At 44.6% G+C, this 19,671-nt stretch overlaps 1 protein-coding gene across 2 annotated transcripts in view; it reads right to left on the minus strand.

Moving 5' to 3' along the window:
- NT5C2 (5'-nucleotidase, cytosolic II) overlaps window positions 1-19,671 on the minus strand; it is a 57,284-nt gene that overhangs the window by 29,087 nt on the left and 8,526 nt on the right. The window contains exons 1-2 of one of the 2 annotated variants that reach the window (XM_084290353.1): window positions 19,086-19,159; window positions 10,000-10,120 (exon numbers count right to left, since the gene is read on the minus strand). In XM_084290353.1, the coding sequence (XP_084146479.1) occupies window positions 10,000-10,120; window positions 19,086-19,131 (167 nt within the window). In that variant the 5' untranslated portion in view covers window positions 19,132-19,159. Of the gene's footprint in view, window positions 1-9,999; window positions 10,121-19,085; window positions 19,160-19,671 lie in introns of those variants that run through there. The other variant, XM_084290354.1, reaches the window with a different exon arrangement.

The raw sequence follows: 19,671 nt of genomic DNA on the forward strand, positions 1-19,671 counted from the left end.
ACGGCACAGCCACGAGCTCGGCTGCGGGATAGGAGCTGAGCTTCTCAACGCTGAGCTCGGACAGAAATCCCCCGTCCTGCTCGAGCCGTGACGCCGAGGCAAAAATCCCCTTGTATGAGAAAAGGCAGGAGTCCCAGAGCCTCCACCTGTACCCCGATTTCAGCACGTGGAAATTCTGCCAATATTGAGTATCCCCATTGCTCTCGGCAGGGTAATTAGAAACCCAAATCAGCGAGGCTTCCTTGGAGGAGGAGTGACACGGAGGGGGACGAGCAATGGAGACGGTAAGTGCAAAATCAAGTCCTCAGATATTCTGCAAAGCCCACAGAAAGCCCCGGCCGTGCTCCGGGGCAGGTGGCCGGCACGCCGTGCCCCTTCCACCGCCCGTGCCAGGCTGCTGAAGCTCGGGTTTTAGCAGCAAACTGCTCCCATCTAACTCTCACGCTCCTCTGCGAGCCGTCTTACCTCATCTCTCACCGATGTGCTCCTTGTTTAGTTTGCAGCAGTCTGATTCATCTACCAGCCTGAATCATGTTACACAATTCCTTAAAAGCTTGCCTAGTACAGATGCAGTTTTGCTTGGATCTGATTTGACTTCAGATGATCATCGTGCCTGAAGCGAGCCTTAAAGCACTGTATATCTTCTTGGACAGTGCTATAGAAAACACATCTGTGGCTAATTTAACTAGTCACTGGATATCGTTGTTGTTCCACACAAATCCACTTGGAATAGTTTCTCTGGCAATAGGCTGCTTTACCCCTAACCTTGCACACTCTCTCTGGGAGTCACAGTTTCCTGGCAAACTGCCTGCCTCCGACAATGGGGCTTGTCACCGAGGGGCCAGGGAGGTTAGCGATGACTATCTTTTCTGATAGATTTATGGATTACCTAAACAAGACAAAATTATAGGGGGGGGAGGGGGGACGACAACAAACAAACTGCAAACCGGTAAAGAAAAGCCTTTTGGAAATGAGAGATGAGCTCATAAATCACTAAAATTCGCTCTTGAAATCGCTGGCTTTTGAGTAGGTGGAGCACATTATCCAAATCTGCAGTTTGAATCAGTGATTGTTTGTCTTAACGTCTCGATTGCTCTGATTTAGAAGCAGCCAACACCAAATCTTATTTAGCACTAAACGCAGTCCCGTACTTTGTCTAATGAAGATGATTACATTCTCTTGCTGCTGATGCCAGGAAGCACTATTTATTATCTAATTCCAGCACATTGTTTCTGATCTACTGCTTGTGCAGTTTGTTTCGAAAAGAGAAATTGAAGAAGGAATAACCTACCTCTGGGAAATGCTAGCAACATTTTTTGTCCAACCTGGGGAGTCCAATTTTGTTCTTTCCTTTAGGCTCAGCCCCTGGAGCATAGTTTTCCGTCAAAGCAAAACGCCCAGGCTGCCTGTCCCCTCTCTGAACGGGCCAGGAATAGGAAGGGCAATTTCAAGAAGCTCAGGAGCCTGGAGAGCGACTCAGAATTGCAACATTTGGGAACGGTTTCCCAAATGAGGACAAAAAACAAGCACTGCTAAGACGGAGCTGAATGCGCTTATAAAAAGGGTAATACGGCGGTGCCTGGGAAAGGCGAAAACAAGGGAGCTGTGACCCAAGAGATCGCTTCCAGTCCAGCGTGCCTATGTTTAGATGATGACGACACCAAACTGACCAAAACCACGGAAAGATCTCTGAGCCTCGGACATTTTTGCATCACTTTACTCTCAGTGTATTTACAAGCTGAACCCTGGGAGTTAAGAAAATAAAAATTAAAATAAAAACAACTGCACATGTTGATACTGAAGATCTGGAAAAGTTTCCTGAAGGCGATGAAACAAACAACATCCATTAGCATGTTTTTATTCCAGGACAGGTCTTATGACTAAAAGATGAAAATTACTATACCAGCCCCGTCTTGGTAACAGCTGGGGAAGATTGCTCTTTCTCCATCAACTTGTAAATATTGCCTGTGACCTAGAAACTGTATGTGGCAAGGTCTCATCATGCCCCGGCAGTCCGCAAGGCCTGGCAGACTTGAAGGCATCCAGCGAGTGATTTGACAGGGCAATTACTTCACCCACCAGTGCTAGAGTGAAACTGAGCAAATATTTAAAAAAAAAAACAACAAAAAACTAACCAGGGCTATTGCACAACGTGTTCAGGACAGGAAATGAGAACGCTTGAATCGATTTAAACTTGGATCTGCAAAGGCAGATTAAATGGCAGGCTAAACAGGGGCACGGCAATTGGAAGCAATGTCACTTATCTGCTGTGGGCCCAGGCAGGTATTTGGTTACCTGTAGGTGCTCAGGACCTCAGTTTTAAATCTTGATAAAGGAAGATATCTTCCGTGCATGGAGCCCTCCAGAAACAAGGGGCTGAGGAGATACTTTGAAATATTTGCTCCCAGAAGCTGACCGGCTTAGCTTAATTCTGGGGGCTTACTCAAAGCAGTAAATATCTACAGAATCCTAGAAACTAGAGATAAAAGTTGAAATTAATCCACCTGGAAAGTTTCTGAGAAGGGAAAGGTGCTTCTCAGAAGCTGTAGCCTGGCCCCCTCTGTTTCAGAGCTGGGCTTGGATCCCACCTGAAGGGAGGCTCGGCCTGATTTTGGTAACACCGCTCTGACGTGTCCATCGGCTAAAAATGTCACGTTTCCACAGGAAATCTGGTATAGAGAGAAGTGACAGGAGCTCCTAAAGCCTGCATATTAATAAAAGGTCTAGGGCAAGAGTCAGAATAGGAAGAAAACTAAGAACGAAAACTAAAATTCAGCAAGGAAGTTTTAAGGAATCATTTTTCCACTCGTCACCATCGGAAATCACACTTTCGCTTCCCTTGGTTTTGTTCTTTTCCATTCAGAAAGCAATCATTTTAACTAGGAGCAGTGGAGTTAAAAATTAAGCTGATCTGACCACTTAACAGCACCGGGCAACACGACAAAACCAGCCGGGGGCATGGCACAGAAACGCCTCCTGCAGCCCCTGGTGGGCCCAGCTCCTCAGCTCCACACCTTTGGGCACGCAGAGCATCTCCTCCGCCAGGGCACTGCTTTTCTCTTGCCTTCACCTGTCCTTTCCCAATTAAAAAGCAAGTTTTAATGTGGCAGGAGACAGAAGCTGGAGCCCGGCACAGACCTGCACCTTTAGAAAAAGCCAACTTCAGGAGCTATCTAAGGGAAACTGTGAGGCTAATTTGCTCCCCGAGCTCCTTCTCAAATATTAAACTCTGCAGCTTGGCCATAGCAGAAGGCCCTCAGTGATGACAGTATTTATTTTCTTTTAAGCTCTAAGAATTGTGCTGAATAAGAGAAAAATGCGTTGTATGGCAAAGAAGAAGGAACTGCTGAGCTCGCATAAAGGGAGTCACAGAGCCCTGATCTCCTCAGTGCTGCAATTCACAGCCCTTTATATTTTTCCAAGCGAACTGGTCTCGGTTTTGTTACTGTTCTTGTCAATCAATTCCGAGGCAGGAACCTAAATCCCAGCCCTTCTCAAGTAACACAGGAGAGGAGCACATGCGGAGAGGGAGAAATGTTTTTATTTTGTTGGGGCAGAATCTCAAACGCCTGCCGTGCCCCAAATGCAATTTCCATGCATAATAGGCCGGTAACGTGAGCAACAAAATAAACAAAATGCACCAAAATTATACAACTACAGAGGACCTTTGGCACATGGCTCATAGGCAAGGTTTCTGGAGCAGAGCACTTCACAGGGATTTTCGAAACGTGTCCAGAGACCTCGCAGCAAAAAGCATTCTTTGTCAGGGAAGTGCTTTTCACTGGAAATTAAATAAATACAAAAGAAAACTCGCAGAAGTGCTGAAGGGAAGAGCAAATGCAATGGGAGCTGGCTATGCTTGATTTACATTTGTGCTTAAAAAAAAAAAAGATCGTGGTGGACAGTTGGCCTTGAGCCAGCCATGAAACGGGGACTAGCCAGAAGGCTCCGATTCCTGCTTCCTCAAAGTTTAGGCACTTTGGTTAATCTTCACTTTATGGACAACTTCCGTGTTTTAATAAGCAAGAAGAGTTAAAAAGAGACAAGAGGGAACTAAAATGGATTAGCTTTTAATAGCCTCCCATAGCCAAGTTCCCCACAGCCTCTTTAAAAAGGCTAATAATGTAAAAAAATAAAAAATTCTCACACCACTGTTCCGACAACTGGATGTTAGTTACCAGTTAGTCCCCAGACGTGTGGTTAGAGACGTCCCACTGCGTGACACTGTGGTTCTGATCGCACGTGTCCTCCACCAGCAGCAGGCAACTCGGATGAATCCCTCACTGACCTCACCCATCTGGAGCAAACTTGGTGAGTTACCTTGAGAAGGACACTAAGACATATCAAAACTTCAATTGTTGGATGTTTTGTTGCCTGTCTTAGAGGGATAAAAAAAAATAAAGTGCTTTAAACTACTAAAAATGATGGAACCATTCTTTTGCTGAGTCTTGCCTCTTTATGCAGGTACTGACCATTTCGTATATTATTATTTATCATAGCATTTGGGGTTATTTTATTTATGTTAGATCTTTAGAGTTCTTTTTTATTCCTCCTTCAACTGAAGAGGAATATTCTGACAGGTCAGTAATTGGATTAAGAACCAGTGCTTGGGCCTGAGATTTAGTTAGGCAGATGAAACAGCATCAGATAAGGGACAGAGAAAAAGGACATCAAAGTTTCATGGCCACTTCTAGTAACATTTCCAACATACTGCCTGGCAATTTCTCAACGCTAACTAACCGTCCTTGCACAATTTTAGTGACATAAGAGTGGAAAATCAGGTTACGACTGCAACTTAAGAGTCTGATGAGGCTGTATCCAGAAACACGACTATGACCGCTTCCCTCTGAAATTCAGCAGGAATCAGATGGAAGGAGATAGCCTTGGCCATTTCTATTTCCATTGTTTGGGTTTTCTTCCCAGGCAACAGCAAAGTGCCAAGAAGCTCACATATGGATTCCATCCCAAAATAACACCCGTCTGCTCCGTGAAGCTATTAAAGCTGGGGATCACGGGACATTTTCAATGCAATTTCTTTATTATTAATTTGGCAAGTGTTCTGCTTTCTCATAAGCTCGCCCACTCTGCCGCCTTAACACCCCCTCTCCCTCCTCCCTCCGATGTCCAAAGCACTACAGCAAAATAAATAGAGGCACATGCTGCCCACAGCTCCGCACATGCCCTGCACGAGCCCCCGGAGGCTGCACCAAGACATATGAGGACAGACCGCAGCCGGCATTGCCTACAGAGCTGCAGCATTTAAAGTCAGATGGAAATACATCACCTACCAGAACGTCTGATCAGAGAGGTACGCAGCATTTTCAGACCAGTAACCATGATTTTTTCTCATTCGCCACCTGAATCAACTGGTATTATGAAGAGACTTTATATACAGCTACCCAAATGGATAAAGTTTCAAGCCTCTTACCCTAGTCTCGATAACATTTCCAGCTGTTTGCAATCACTGATGATCCAGCATCAGTAAAATGAAGAAACAAGATCAGCAGTGAATATCCCCGAGTTTACAAATTCCAACAAACTAAAACGTACCTTAAATACATATTTAAGCCTAGAAAGCAAACCAACCAACTTCTAATCCTTTTGCTTTGTTGTTACTAAAGTATATACCACTGTTTTTTAGCCAGGATCTCAGAGTCCATTAACAGCTTAAATTACTTAACTCATATTACCACCAGAAGATGCTTTAAAAGAAAACTGAAGCATGTAAATATGAAGCAACATATCTGAGAGCCTACGAGCAGTCTGCAGCAGAGTTAGGATTAGAAACGATGATGCCCCATCCCCTGAGCCAGCAAGTAAACATCACTGCGAGAAAACAAAACTAAAACAACAGCAGAAACCCCACGTTCGGGGTGAGAAGTCTCAAATTACTTTGATGCAAAATGGCAAAAGCATCCCCAAGTCTACATGTTTAACAAAAAGGCCATCACAGCCTCGCTGCCCTGTTAAGCCAAAACCACGGAATAAAAGTAAATGCAAATACCTGTTTCCTGGATCTTGGTAACTGTCAGTAACAAGAGTGGATGGCACACCAACTTTTTCCATTATTTGCTTTAACTAGATGTGGTTGCTATTTAAACCCTAAAGAGCTATGTGAGATAATCCAGAGGGTGCCTAGAAGTGCTCACTCCGAGTTAAAAAATAGACACTAGGGCAATTTGGTGGCTCGGAGTCAACCTAGTTCTTGCCTAATTACAATCAGGTTAAATGACAGTACTCCTCCAGAACAAATGACCTACTGATTATCCTCTACCCGGAAAAGTCAACAAGCCCTGCACGAGGGAGGTGGCCTCACAGCCACACACACGTAGGAAAAGCCACCTACCAGCCACGCATCCCTATTATTTCCCAATTAAAATGTATGTTGCCAATAGTGCAGCGATGCGGTATCCTCTTACCAATGACCTCTTCTAGAGAATGAATAACATGGAGCTTGTATATTAATTCATCTTTAGACCTCACCTCCCGCAGGCGCCAGCAGTGTTGTATAACTAGGTTTGTGGATGAGAGTAACACCAGCCAACTTCAAGTCTTAGTTAAGTGATCAGAAATACCCTGGCAAGACTAAACCACCGCTTCTCCTCCCCTAAAGATTCTTCTAATTCTTGTTTTTGCTTATGTAGTCCTTGAACTCTACAGCACAGCACTCACATTCGTGTTCTCAAGCTCTTTACTCCCTCAAGAACCTCAATGCTCTCATTTCTTAAGCAGCTATACAAATTGATCCAAACACCGAGAATAAACCCGGGGAGGAAAGCAGCTCTAAATATTGATTTTGAACATTCATGCCTATGGCATTCAGACGTGGTTCTGATATAGTCACTATCCTCTGAGTCACTACACCAGCTGAACCAGTCTCAACTGGGATTTCTGCCAACAGTGTTGAGCATCCATCCATCAGGTATGATATAGTAAGAAGTGCAACACGTGAAAAAAACAGATTCCCTGTTTGAACAACCACAATAAGATATGGTAACTAGAATGGCATTTTCAGAGCTCATTTTTTTAAAGCTTTTCAGAAGTTTAATGCCTATGAGAGCATTTTCTATATGGTAAATTATTTTGCTTTCACTGGAAACTTTTCCCTGTATTTTATGCTGCTTCAACACTTATAATTCAAGCATATCAAATCTGCTCTACTTCATGAGAACCAGAAAGTGAAATCGATTTGGTTTAAGTATCTCCTCTGGTATTTCAGTAAGCATGAAGTAAACAAACAACGACACAATTTTTTACAATTTCACACTTCAGAAAACCAAGCATTACTAGCAGCAGCTAGAAAATCCCAATGAATGACTTTGAGCCCAAGTGGGCCTCCATCACTGGTATCAAAAGCTAGCCCCAGTTATGCTTATCCATAAATGTGGCACTGCTGCTAAGCCCTTCCAGCCTTCCAAAATCACTGAGACCAGCTTAATTTATTTATTTTTTAACCTTTAATAGCTTTAAATTCAATTATCTCTTTTGTTTGTTTGTGTTCCTAAGTCACTTTGGGTTCATGCTTCCAAGGTTGTTTTTTTTTTAGCTGCTAGGATAAGAAGAAAAAGAGAGAGAAAGACAGAGACTGAAAGAGAAACAGAGAGAAAGAAAGAGGAAGAGAAAGGAAGGATTCAAACACTCACAGGATTCCAGCCACTGGTACTTTACAAAATCTAACAAACTAATGCAGGTCTGACAACAAAACTGAAATATTTACTAGTCATACACAAAACGTTTTATGAATCTTGACACAATACCTTTTATCTTTTTAACAAAATTGACAGTTTTTCAACAATATCCAAGAATCAGAGCAAACTGGGATCTTACTGAAACAACTTTATGTCCTAGAAGTGATGACTGTGACAAGCATATACATTCTACATGTGAATAATCATTAAAACACTAAAAAATAAAATATAAAACAAGAAAAAATAACTTAGCTCCTACTCTGTCATGTTAAGTCTGAATTTGTTTTTTAAGTTACAATACATTTATTAACACTAAGATGACAGAAAATACCAGAAATAGAAATCTGACAACACTGCCTCTGGAATGAGGTTGTTTCAGATTCTTACAATACTGGATTATCAAAATAACTCCCATGAAACTGGTACACCAAAGCCATTAATAGCCCAGATTTATACTACAGTCTTGGCATCAGGTTCTCTCATTCTCTCTCTCTTGATCCCTCCCTCCCTCTTTTAAAGAGGATAGTGATTTCAAAACGAAAATGTGCCTCCCCTTAATGTATTTCGAATGTTGTGCTTTCCATTAGAATTTGAAGAGCGAGCAACATTTCTGCTCAATCTGTTTTGAATAAGACATTTCTATGTGCTATGACAGTATATTGAAACTGTGAAAGAGGCTGATTTCAGACTATCAGATCTCAGCTCCTCTTGGGAAACCCTCCTTTATATGAATGCATTGTCATTTACCATGGGGAAAGTAAAGATTTCTTACACGAGTAAGGGATGAGGACTTGATGAGGACTTCAATGTGTGAGTGAGCTCTGAAGGACAAGTACTGCTTCCCTTGGACTTTGTACTACATTTAGCAGACTGTCAGCACTTAACTAGAATAAATGTTGAGAAAATATTTAGGAAATAAATAAAAAGGCCTTACTCTGACTTAATTCACATCAGTCCAAATCAGGAGAAATGCTACTAAATCCCTAGGTAAAATTATGACACAAAGGGAAACCCATCAATGACTGCAACAAGGTTAAGATTTTTGCCAGGGAATGGTATAACCTCTCTTTACACGCTATTTATAGCTGCATTCATTAGGAGTTTTCATATCTTGACAAACCAGCTGACACAGAGAGACTCAAATAATGTCACCACTTAAGACATGAGCCCAAACATTATTCGCTGGAAACTGAAAAGCTTCAGAAATGTATCACAGGATCCATTACTTAGCCTTAGACACCGCAACTTGCACAACCTGGCCTATCATATGATGCTAAGGCGTTTTTCTCTAATTAGAACCCATTTGGAGAATCAGAGATATCTAACACTTCGAAAACACTTCCTCAGAAATACCACCGTGTATGAATCACAAATGCAACACGGCATTTAAGCGTGAGGTTCGCAAAGTTGACTTTTTCTATTTCTGTATCAGACTTGCATCTCCCCAGCTCCTGATGAATATGCTCTGATTATCATAATGCCTGACTTCTCAAATGAAACCAGCCCAACTTTGAAGATACGCCTCCCACAAACAGAACACAGACAATCACTAGGTCCAGTTGTTTTTAATGCCACAACGGCCCAGACATCTGATGAGAACGCAGACGGCAGCCGTCTTATGCTTGAGGCCATGGGCCTTGGGAGATGTGGGCTGAATGCTTGGCTCAACCAAACACATGAGCTTGTGAAAACAATCTCGTCTCTGTACTTTGATTCCAAAACGATAAAATGGCAGCGATAACATTTCTTTTATTCTGCAATCTTGTTTATTCAGACTGTAAATTTTTTTTCACAGCAAAGGTGGTTTTAGGCACACCTACCAGGGAAAAGGAGGCTGAGATCTCACATGCTACTTATGTACTACTGTGGTGCACACAATTAACCGTGATAGATATAGCTCTCAAACACTTAATTGCTGCTCACATTTAATTTCTTACTTTTTTTTTTTTTGGTGTGCAGTGTCTAGGCTCATGCTCTATCAGATTGTAGTGCAATAATTACTATAACACTTGTGTCACCTTGTATTTGACTTCAAAGTTTAATCTCAAGTTAAATTTTGGGATAGAAGCTTTCAACTGCATTAAGCAAGCACACCCTCACTTGCCCTGGCACACGTACCTCGACTCTCCTGTTTTTCATTCCTGCAGGCAAATACTGTACTACCTTTTAAAATATTTTCCAACACTTTTGCAAGGAATGACCTTTCTGTTTTGTACCAGCAAGTAAGAAACAACAAGAAATGTGTTCTTTATGTGTAGTTTATTTCCCTCTCTCTCAGCTGTTTAGCTGTGGGGTTACACGCAAGACTTACCGGTGATAGGCTTCCCGGCGGTACTTTTTCAGAGCATGCCCATCCATGTTTGCAGGGAGATCTGCTGCATTCTGGAGTCGGTCGCTCCACGAGGTTGTCATCTTTAAACACTTATTTATTTCTGAAAGAGTCAGAACAGAAAAGCTTGCTCAAGTTCAAGATCTGTTTCACCAGCAAGTTATCTGTTTCCTGGTGCTGAGACGCAACGCTACTCAGGAAGTCTTGCAAAGTGCCCAGTGGGATGAGCTGTGTTTGCAGGTCAAGCAAGATGCCTTCCCCTGAGATATTAGGTGAGAGAGGGAGTCAACCCAGAGCAGGGAGGGCTTCTCCACATGGCTGGAACTGCTATGACATTCCTATCCATCATGGTGAAAATGCATTTTGAAACAGGGACCTTGTTTTCCTTGCTGAAAAGGCATTTTCTTTACCTTCGAGTTGCTAATATCCAGGAGGGAGAGCTGACGGACACACGAGATAAACCAGGCAAGGTAAACCCTACAAACCCCACTGTGACCAACCCTGCCACACGTACCACAGTAAAAACAAAGAGCCTTGTCTCTGGCTTTGTTTCTCTGATCTCTAGGCAGAGACAATGCTTTGGACTGATGCCAAAGGAGCAGGAGCAATCGGAAGGGAAGTAGATTATCTCTGCAGCTCAGCCCCATTCAGGCAGAGCAAGAACCTGCTGCAACGCCGCATTCACCAGCGGATCTTCACCAACGCCTGCACCCGTTCACGAGAACCAGTTGTGAAAACTAAAGCAGGAGGCAGTGTTTCGCTGCAGGAAGGCCCTGCAGTGAGGCATTGCTCGGTGGGGTTCCTCTCCCAATGGTGCACTGGGAAGTCCTGCTCTTCCCCTCCATCCCGACACATGTCCTGCTGTGCCCCTGCCATGGGGTCTTGGGATTAAGCAGCCCCATGGTGAGACCAAGCAGCCCAAATCCTCAGCCACCAACACCACACGAGCAAAGCAAAGAATCAGCTCCACTCAGCCGTCCACAAGACCATCAGAGCCAGGGCAGAGAGCGGGGTGGGAGATGAGTCCCACAGTTATCCCAAATTAGGTACAGCATGAAAACTGCGGTCCTGTGCAACCCACGCAACTGCCAGACCGCAGGGCTTGCCTAGTTTGCTCTTCCTTAGAAGAAACAAAACCACCCACAGGCTACACGGGGAATGATACCATTTCTAGACACCTTTAAAAGATGACTGCCCTCATCCTACAGAGGGGAATGAGGTGATTTCAGTGAAGAGCACAGCGTGTGTCCACATTATTGTTGGTAGTCTCCACGCGCTCGCTCTCCTAGAGGAAATCTGTATCAGTTTTTAGTTTTAGATTTGATTAAAGACCAACAGTTGTGATTGCTAGAGCATCTGTCAGTGCACTTGCCTACTATTTGTTGGTCATAAAAATCAAACAGAAGGCAAATAGCTTGGCTGTAAAGAATATGTTCCTCCCTCCCCCTGCATTCTCTGCTCGTCTCCCAGTTACTAGAACCAACGTTTACAAATGCATCTGATGCCACATCCTAAAGGTCACCAAATTTAGGCCCTGGCAGGCAGCCCAAGGGGCTGCATTCCTCAGCTGAGAGCTCTCCGTGGCCGGTTCCCTGCGGCACCCCAGGACAGGAGGTCACCGCAGCCGGAGGGCCGTGGGGCAACTTCCACAACAGGGCATGCAGGGAGAAGCAGCTTTTAAAATAGCCCGGGCGCAGGCCACTACGGGCTTCCCAGTAATTACCAGCTATGCAAGCCATGCCCAAAGGCAGGTGGAAAGCAGGCTGCAAGCACCAACCTGTTCCACTTGAAAGGCCGGGCACTGAGCCTGCGGCACAGCCCAGCAGGGGCACAACGGGCTGCAGTGGCCCTGCTGGAGGAGAGGATTTGGGAAGTGATGTTGTGCACGAGGACAGGCTCCAGGGAAGTGCATGAGGCAAAGCAGGGGTCTGCCGTGACCCCAAGAGTGCAGCCTCAGAAAGGGTTTGTGTCGGCAGGGATGGAAAATTGGCTACGCTGTGAACCGTGTTTCAAGATGGTCCTGATCATCAGCACCCTGGTCTGACCTGGAACTGTTGGAAAGCTACTGACTTTGAGCTGGGGATTCACATCCAAAAGACACACACACGTTTGAGGCCTCTACGTGGAAAGCTAAACAGCTCTGAAAAAAATGTAGCATGGTTGGGCATGAGACCCTTAGAGAGATCTGGATCTCGGTCTGCTCGCTGAAAGAAGCCTGAGCACAGCTCCACACCACGTAGCAGGGCTCCACTAGGCGCCTTACCCAGTCCCACACATCTCAAAATTTGAAGATTCACACCCACAGCCAAAGGCAGAGCCTCTCCGTCATGCTAGCTGCTTCCCACCTCGTCTGCTTCCCATCACAGCACATTAGGCAGAGATTGGTGCACAGACACTGGGACAGGACTGCACCTGACGTCCATCCATGCCAGACATCTGATAGTTCCCCAACAGCACCTTGCAAAGCATCCTAAAATCCAGAACCTTAGCAGGTTACCTTTCATAGCATCTTTTCTAAAATGAGGAGTCAGTGAAGCAGTCTGGGCCTCGTGTGAAGAAACCCTCTTCCACCACAGGAGATATCAGACAGCGTGCGGCGCGTGCTTGGAATCAGAAATGGGAGCCTTGAGGAAACCACAAAAATCTGAGTTTCCATAGCTAAGCAAGAAAGGCCCGAATTATTTTAGTGTTCCAGCAGTATTTTGCTGTCGCTGTGATGAAGAGGGTTCAAAGGGAGGACAAGGTTTGTAGACAGAGGCAATGTCTTTTATTAGACCAACTGGTATGGCTGGAAAAAATAGACAAGCTCTTAGGCATACGAGCTTGTCTAAATTTCCAAACTCTATCAGTTGCTCTATTAAAAGATATTACCTCTGCCTTCAAGCTTTGTGGATTTATTTATTAAAACTGTTGTTTTAATGCCCGCATAGCCTAAAATAAGAGTCTAATGCTGAAGTTTTGGGTTACGTAAACTCAAAGGCACTCTCGCAGCTTAGCAGGCTCCACTGGCACTCCAGCAACAGCTTCCTGCTCCGAAATAAAACACTAACAACTCACAAAAGGTATTGTGAGGCCTCTTCCCCACCCAGAAACCTTACTCACGCAAGAAGTCGCACTGACTTGAATGAAATTCTTCCGGTGCTTCAGAGGTACAAGGAGCCTACCTGAGCGGGCATGAGACATGGGACCTGTTCCCTGAATGCAAATATTCCTCTTCGCCGCGGTGCCAAACACAGAGAAAAATAAGAAGGGCTGATTCACTACGGCCACTTGTAAGCCACTGGAATAAACATCTAAGAGAGCAGGCAGCCAGCCAGGCAAGATTCTCAACTCCGAGCAACTGAAATCCGATGCATCTTTCTTTAGTTACAAATCTATTTTTGAGATCAATAATCTGTAAATAGCTTCACGTAAAAATAGAAATCTTTACACAGATGAAGCATGTCAGAACACCTCCCCGTAATTTATTGCAACCATGCGCCTCGCTAGTGCCGTCCTAATTAAACATCTGATAGCACTTAGGGTGCAGGGCTCGTTTTGAAGAAGTATTTCAAAACTCCGAGCTACAATGCAGCACACATGCTTCTGCCCAAAAGAACATGACATTTTTAACATATGTTCTGTAATGAATTCACTTGTTTATTACATAGATAAGGTATTTATCCTAGTGTATGTTTTTCAGACACTCATACATGTAAGATAACGTGCTCAGAAGCATTCCCCTTCAAGAGTTTTATTAGTTATTTTCTCATCTTTTCTTGGCCAGTTAGAAATTTCTGATCCTGCTAATACCTCGTGTTCAGGTAAAATGCGCTGCCCATATATTTTTCTGAGTGTGTTGTTAACACTTTGATGATGCAATGCCAAATCAGAGGCGTACACTAAAACGTAGGGATAAACAACACAGCAGTGACAATCCCACTTTTTTCCAGGATACTGTCCAAGAGCTCGTGCAGCAGAAACCAAACCCATGGCTATAACCAGTCCCAAGGCACCGACCTGCCCTCTCCTCACACATTCTGCCTCAGGAATCCTTGCCAGCACGACCCACACATGTACACGTGCGTGGGCACAGTGAATGGGGACAGAAATAATCACACCTAAGGTTTGGTACCTAAAGGCACTGCGTCCAGCCAAGGCAGTGATGCCCAGACCTCCTGGTGCCCTTGCCAAGCTCTCAGCCGTTCCTCACCCCTCGCTGAAAAATTGCTTCATCCCAGGTGGCTTGGGGGCTCCCAGAAAGGGGGGAGTGAATGAATTGTGTTTGCTGTGTCTCTCCACTCTGTGTGCGCCATGCGGGAGCTCTCCCTAGAGGTGATGAATCGGTTTATTGCACTCCTCCCCGCACCTCACCTGCCTGAGGGGTCCTTCCTGCATGTCCTCCAAGAGATTTGGGGCAGCCAGTGAGGTGCAGAGCATTCGGAGGCCCAGCCGGCAGCACAGGGGAGGGAACAACCTCAAACGCTCCCCGAGCTCCAGCTCAGGGCATCACAAACACGCTGGAGCACGTGGCAAACTACCAAGGCGTCCCAGGGCTGCTAGGAGGCAAGGTAACAAAGAACTTCTAGAACTAAAAATGCCAGCTCAGGAGAAGAAACCAATCCAGTAGGTGGCGGTTCTGAAACCCAGGGGAGCTATTCATGCGAGCCACGTACCGAAATCTCGACTCACGCTCTGCTTAGGAAGAACAATACAGAGAAATGGGTGGAGGACTCCCCAGCATGTACTTTAATGTTTCCGATAACCCAGGGCCACCAGGTCCCAGATGCACAGAAGTCAGGGTGATCAGGGTCCAGGAGAGCCGACAAACCAAGCTCTGGACAATAGGATAAACCCCTCCTTTGGCTCCTGCTGGTACAGCATAAAAAAAGGGGAAAAAAAAAGGCTTGTGACAAAGCAATTTGCAAAATTTGGTGGAGAGCTTTTGGAGAGCTAAGGACAATGTAAAGGTGTTTTTTAAAAGCGTAACAGGAATGAGAAAAATCCTACCAGCAGAGCAGAAGCATTATAGACCAGAGAGGAGGAATATTGTAGAAGGGGTAGAATTTTTCATGAGATATTTCTAGTTTGCATTTAATAAAAAGGATGATAATGCCAGGCCGGCATTAAACCCTTAATGAGACAAAGTGCTTCCCATTCATTTTGCAAACAAAGGGAATATTAAACAATACACAACAGACATGAACATTTTTAACGAGCCAGTCTGATAAAATCTCCCCAGGAACCCTAAAATAATTAACTGGATGTATTTCAGGCTACGTCAGCTTTACCTGATGCCAAACCTTGGAAATGGGAAACGCAGTGAAAATGGCAATGCTGGATTCAATTAACGAAGAATTAGAAGATAAAAAACAAATTGATCTCAGTCGAGGTATCGATAACACTATGCATCTAGTTCACATCTACAAATTTTGGGGAATTACGTGTACCTGCACACAGCAAGGGTCCCAAAGCAGTAGACTTCTGATGTGCTCCAAGCTGCAGGGATGGCATGGATGCCAAACGATGCTCTGGTCTGCCTCTGATCCGCAGCCCCACGTGCCAGCCCGAGCTGGGAGCTCACACACACAGCTCCTTCCTCTCCCCCCCAGCTCCAGACGACAGTTCAAACCTCTCTGTGCTACTGCCAGCACTGCTGCTTAGCAGCCAGTGGCAACTTGCTTCCAAAAGGTGTTTTCAATTAGTGATGCTTTTGGAAAATTAATATGTCCTCGACTTGAAACGTCTGGCAATGCTGGAAAGCCCCCGGTTTCCAAATATAAGTAGAGATGTTTGTAAATGATCTAAACCAGAAAATTCCCCTTTTTTTCCTCTCTGTGCCTAAAGGTAAGTTCTTCATCCACTTCTGGGTGGCCACCTCTTCAACGTAGTGACTTCAGGTCCATGATGGCAGGAAAGGACAAAATATCAGAACACTGAATTATTTCCAAAAGAAACATCAAAGTGTATTTGAGCTCCTGATAATTATCCTTGAGGTTGGCTTTAAGCAGGATAATTCTGTACGGCCAGGACATGATATTAAAGAGGTAGAGACCTGCTGTTAAGGACCTGTTAACGATACCTACAGATGCAAGTAGTGAATTCACAGCAGATCTCACCTGTGCTTCATACAAAGATCTTTTATATAATGTTAACCTCATACCACAGTCCTTGCTTGGAGGATTGTGCTGGTCCTTCCACCCCCAGCTTGCCCTTTCAGACGCTGGCTCTGGCAGGGGTATCTGCTTCCCTTGGGCCCCACCACAGAGCTGGCCTCAGCGAAGCTGCGTTTCCAAGAGAGAGCTTTTAGTCAAATTGGTAAAGTATTTCCAGACACACACTTATCGGAGGATAGTCTGAGAGATGACAGTATCTCCTGGGTTATTTCTGCATGGGTAAGGTACAAGAAGGCAGAATGCTACTCGAGTGGCTTATGATAGGGTTTGATTTAATTTCAGGCTGAATTTTATCTGTGTGATGAAGCCAGATGTTAAAGAAATGGCTATATAACAACAAAGAGATAAAATATATTTAACAAAACTCTGCTTATGGGTATTTTTATCATTTCTACCGACAATCATATCCACAGAGTGGCTGTACGATGCCTAGAGATGTAGCAGTAATCCTGGACCTGAAAATGCATTAGATGCCCTAAAAAAAACACAGATCAGATGAACCGGGAATTTTTTAGGGTGATCCTCCATTTCTATCCAAGGAGTTCTGTTTGGGTAGGAACTCCAAGGAGCATTAGTTATTTAAAATATTAAATATGACTTAATTATCATCAATTTCATGGATGGTTAAAAAGGAGTTCGGAAAAACACTCTGAAATCCACGGTGCAACTCTGCAAGGAGCAAACCTCAAACCTGACCCTCTCTGAGTACCAAGAGACCATCTCTTCTCCTCAATCATCTGTAATTGAGTTTACTGCCTTAAAATAGAAACCACAAATTCTCCAGTCAGCTAACGAGAATGTTTTCCAGCTTCTACAGAGATCGTGCTTCTCAATATCTCCAGCAGAACTGCCATTTTAGTTAAGTCACTTCCAAAATGCTGCCTGTTACACAAGCAGTTTGTCAGGGGGAGTGCTGATACCCCATTTCTCTAAGCCCAACGTGGCCAGCACCGTCCCACCGCTAGAAAAAAGAAGGCAAACCATCCTTAAGGAATGTGAGACTCGATCCAGAAGAGCAAGAGCCATGCCACAGAGAATAATCAGCAAACATGAGCTCTCACAGAAATGCTGTGACCGCAGGTCAAATCTGATCCTTGCATGTACAAGGCCACCAGGCAGGACTCTGTGTGCCTGCCTGCTGCTGCTCCGAATGCTGCTGGAGAACTCTCTTCAGTCACCTGTCCCCATTCAAGAGCAATAGTGATTATATTGAGGAAGGAATAAAGCTATGAGAGAGAGTAAAGCCTGGAGTGGAAGCTTGCCAGTTTGCGGAGAGCTGCTCTGCAGGTGATCTGAAATAGCCTGGAAGCGTCTGCACACAGGAAGGGCTCTTCAGTCCAGCGATGACAGGACATGAGCCTGTGACTGGAAATTAAATAAACCCACACAAAGTATTAACAGGGAGGATAATCAATTGCAAAACAAAATGTTGAGGTAGTTTTTTCTATCATTAAATGAAGGGGAGAGGATGTTCAAATCAGCCTTTTTTCACGGAGGCAAGAAATAATGCCAAAAAGAAAGTCACAGTAGGTCAGTCAAGCAGAGTATTGTGCCTCGGGTGACTCTTCCTCACCTTATAAATGACATACCAGTGAATAACAGGCTGAGGCACAAACAGTCTTGGAGAGAAGAATGGAAGAAACTCACTTCCTTTAGGAAAGGTTTTCTGCAGGAAAAGAACACCGCAGCCTGCAGCAACCTCTGCTGCAGGATTCCCCAACTGCTGTCCAATTGACCACCTGCCAAAAGCAAGCACGGACCTGGCTAATAACATAATGTTCTCACTGCTTCTTGTTTCCAGCTGTTAAATTCCAGTAAGAAACCCATAAGATAGTTCAAATACTTTGCTCATCCTGTTTTTCCCGTAAGCAATTGCTCTACTTACACAAGGTCTTAAAAGATTAAAAAGTAGGGGTGAATTTGATCTCTGCTGTGATACCGTCCACCCTAAAGAAAATATTTAAGAATTCACATGTGTTTGCTTTAGCTGCAAACCAGGGGGTAAGCTTTGATGCAAATGCCCACTAGAATTGGAATGTGATGTTTGGTATCTGCAGATACTAATTGCATTGCTACGAAGCTGAAGCACAACAGTGCTGGCTGGGCTGCAGGTTAACACAAACAGCACAAAAGGCAGAAATGTCAGCATGGAAACGAACACACCGAATTCTGCAAATCAGAAAGGAAAGCCAGCATAAACTTTTCTATTCCACCCCTGCTGCTTTGCTTCAGAACAAACTAAAACCTCTTTAGGTGTTAATCTTTGGATTTGTTAGCAATGCTTTTTTTTAGCAAGCATTACCTCCAAGTAACACTCTCGGTGTTCAGACCTGCGTAAGGACCTGCCACCAGCTGAACACCTCCGTGCGAGTCTGTAACTCGCAGAGAGTTAACAAGACACAACGTGTCATCCCCGGAGAGCAAACTGGAAAGCCATCCCTCCGCATACTGATTTCCAACCAAGGAACTGCTGCCACTCTAACCTGCTATTAGGGATTATACAACAGTAGCTCCTTTGGCAGCGGATCCACGGTATTTCACAACAATGATGCCTTTCATTGGATTCCGCTGTGCTACAGGACGCAAAGGCAGACTTAACGGGCCCTTCCAGGAGCGTGGTGGTGAGCGACAAAGTATTTGAGATGCGCAGCTCCGATCTGGCACACAGTCATCCAGGAAGCATGCAAGTGGGTCAGCCTGGATAACGCAAAGAGCCCAAAGCCCTCTTTATCTTCTGAACACGGAAGGTAGGGAGGACAACATTTTATTGGCTTTCCTTACTGTCAGTGCTTACTGGTTAAAAAAAAAATAAAATAAAATTATTTTCTCTGAAGATCGTGGTCCCTGAAAGTTAAAAAGTTAAAGGGAAGTTAAAGGAAAAATAAGGATGATTTTTTAAAAGACACTTGAAACCTATTCGACAGTGGATGGGACCTCTCTCCAGGCTTGCAGGCTGCATAAAGAGATGTGACAGCAGGATCTGCAGCTGAGCCATCTCCGCAGGTTGGAGGGGCCAGTTCCTACCTCCCCTTGCTGAAAGCTGTCCCTGCTCAGCCCAGGTGCAGCCAGCTGGCCAGTCCACACCAGTCCCACAGGCATCTGGATGCAGCGCTAGCCGAGGGACGTGCTGCTGAGTAAAGCAGCCAGCGTACTTTAACGAGGGAACACGGACTCCTCCTTCCTAAGAAAGCTGCTGAAAATAAACACTGAGATCAACAGCTGAAGATGATCTGGTAATTCTGAGAGCTGCTCAGTCAAAACCAGTGAGAACTTTTTTTTTTTTTTTCCTGCTAGGAGTTGTCTTTTGCAGCATCATCCCCTGCCTCCCCACATTCTTTAAGGAAAAGCTTACCAAATATGCATGTATTTACTTGGTCTCTCTTCTTTTTGAGATCTCACCTATCAATAACAGGCAGAGCACTCACATCATTGACAAATGAGCCTGTTTTTCCAAAAGAAGGATGAGTGGAGAACCATGGAACTGAAGGGGACAAAGGAG

This window comes from Netta rufina (assembly GCF_964035555.1).
Source record: "Netta rufina genome assembly, chromosome: 7".
Classification (NCBI taxonomy): domain Eukaryota; kingdom Metazoa; phylum Chordata; class Aves; order Anseriformes; family Anatidae; genus Netta; species Netta rufina.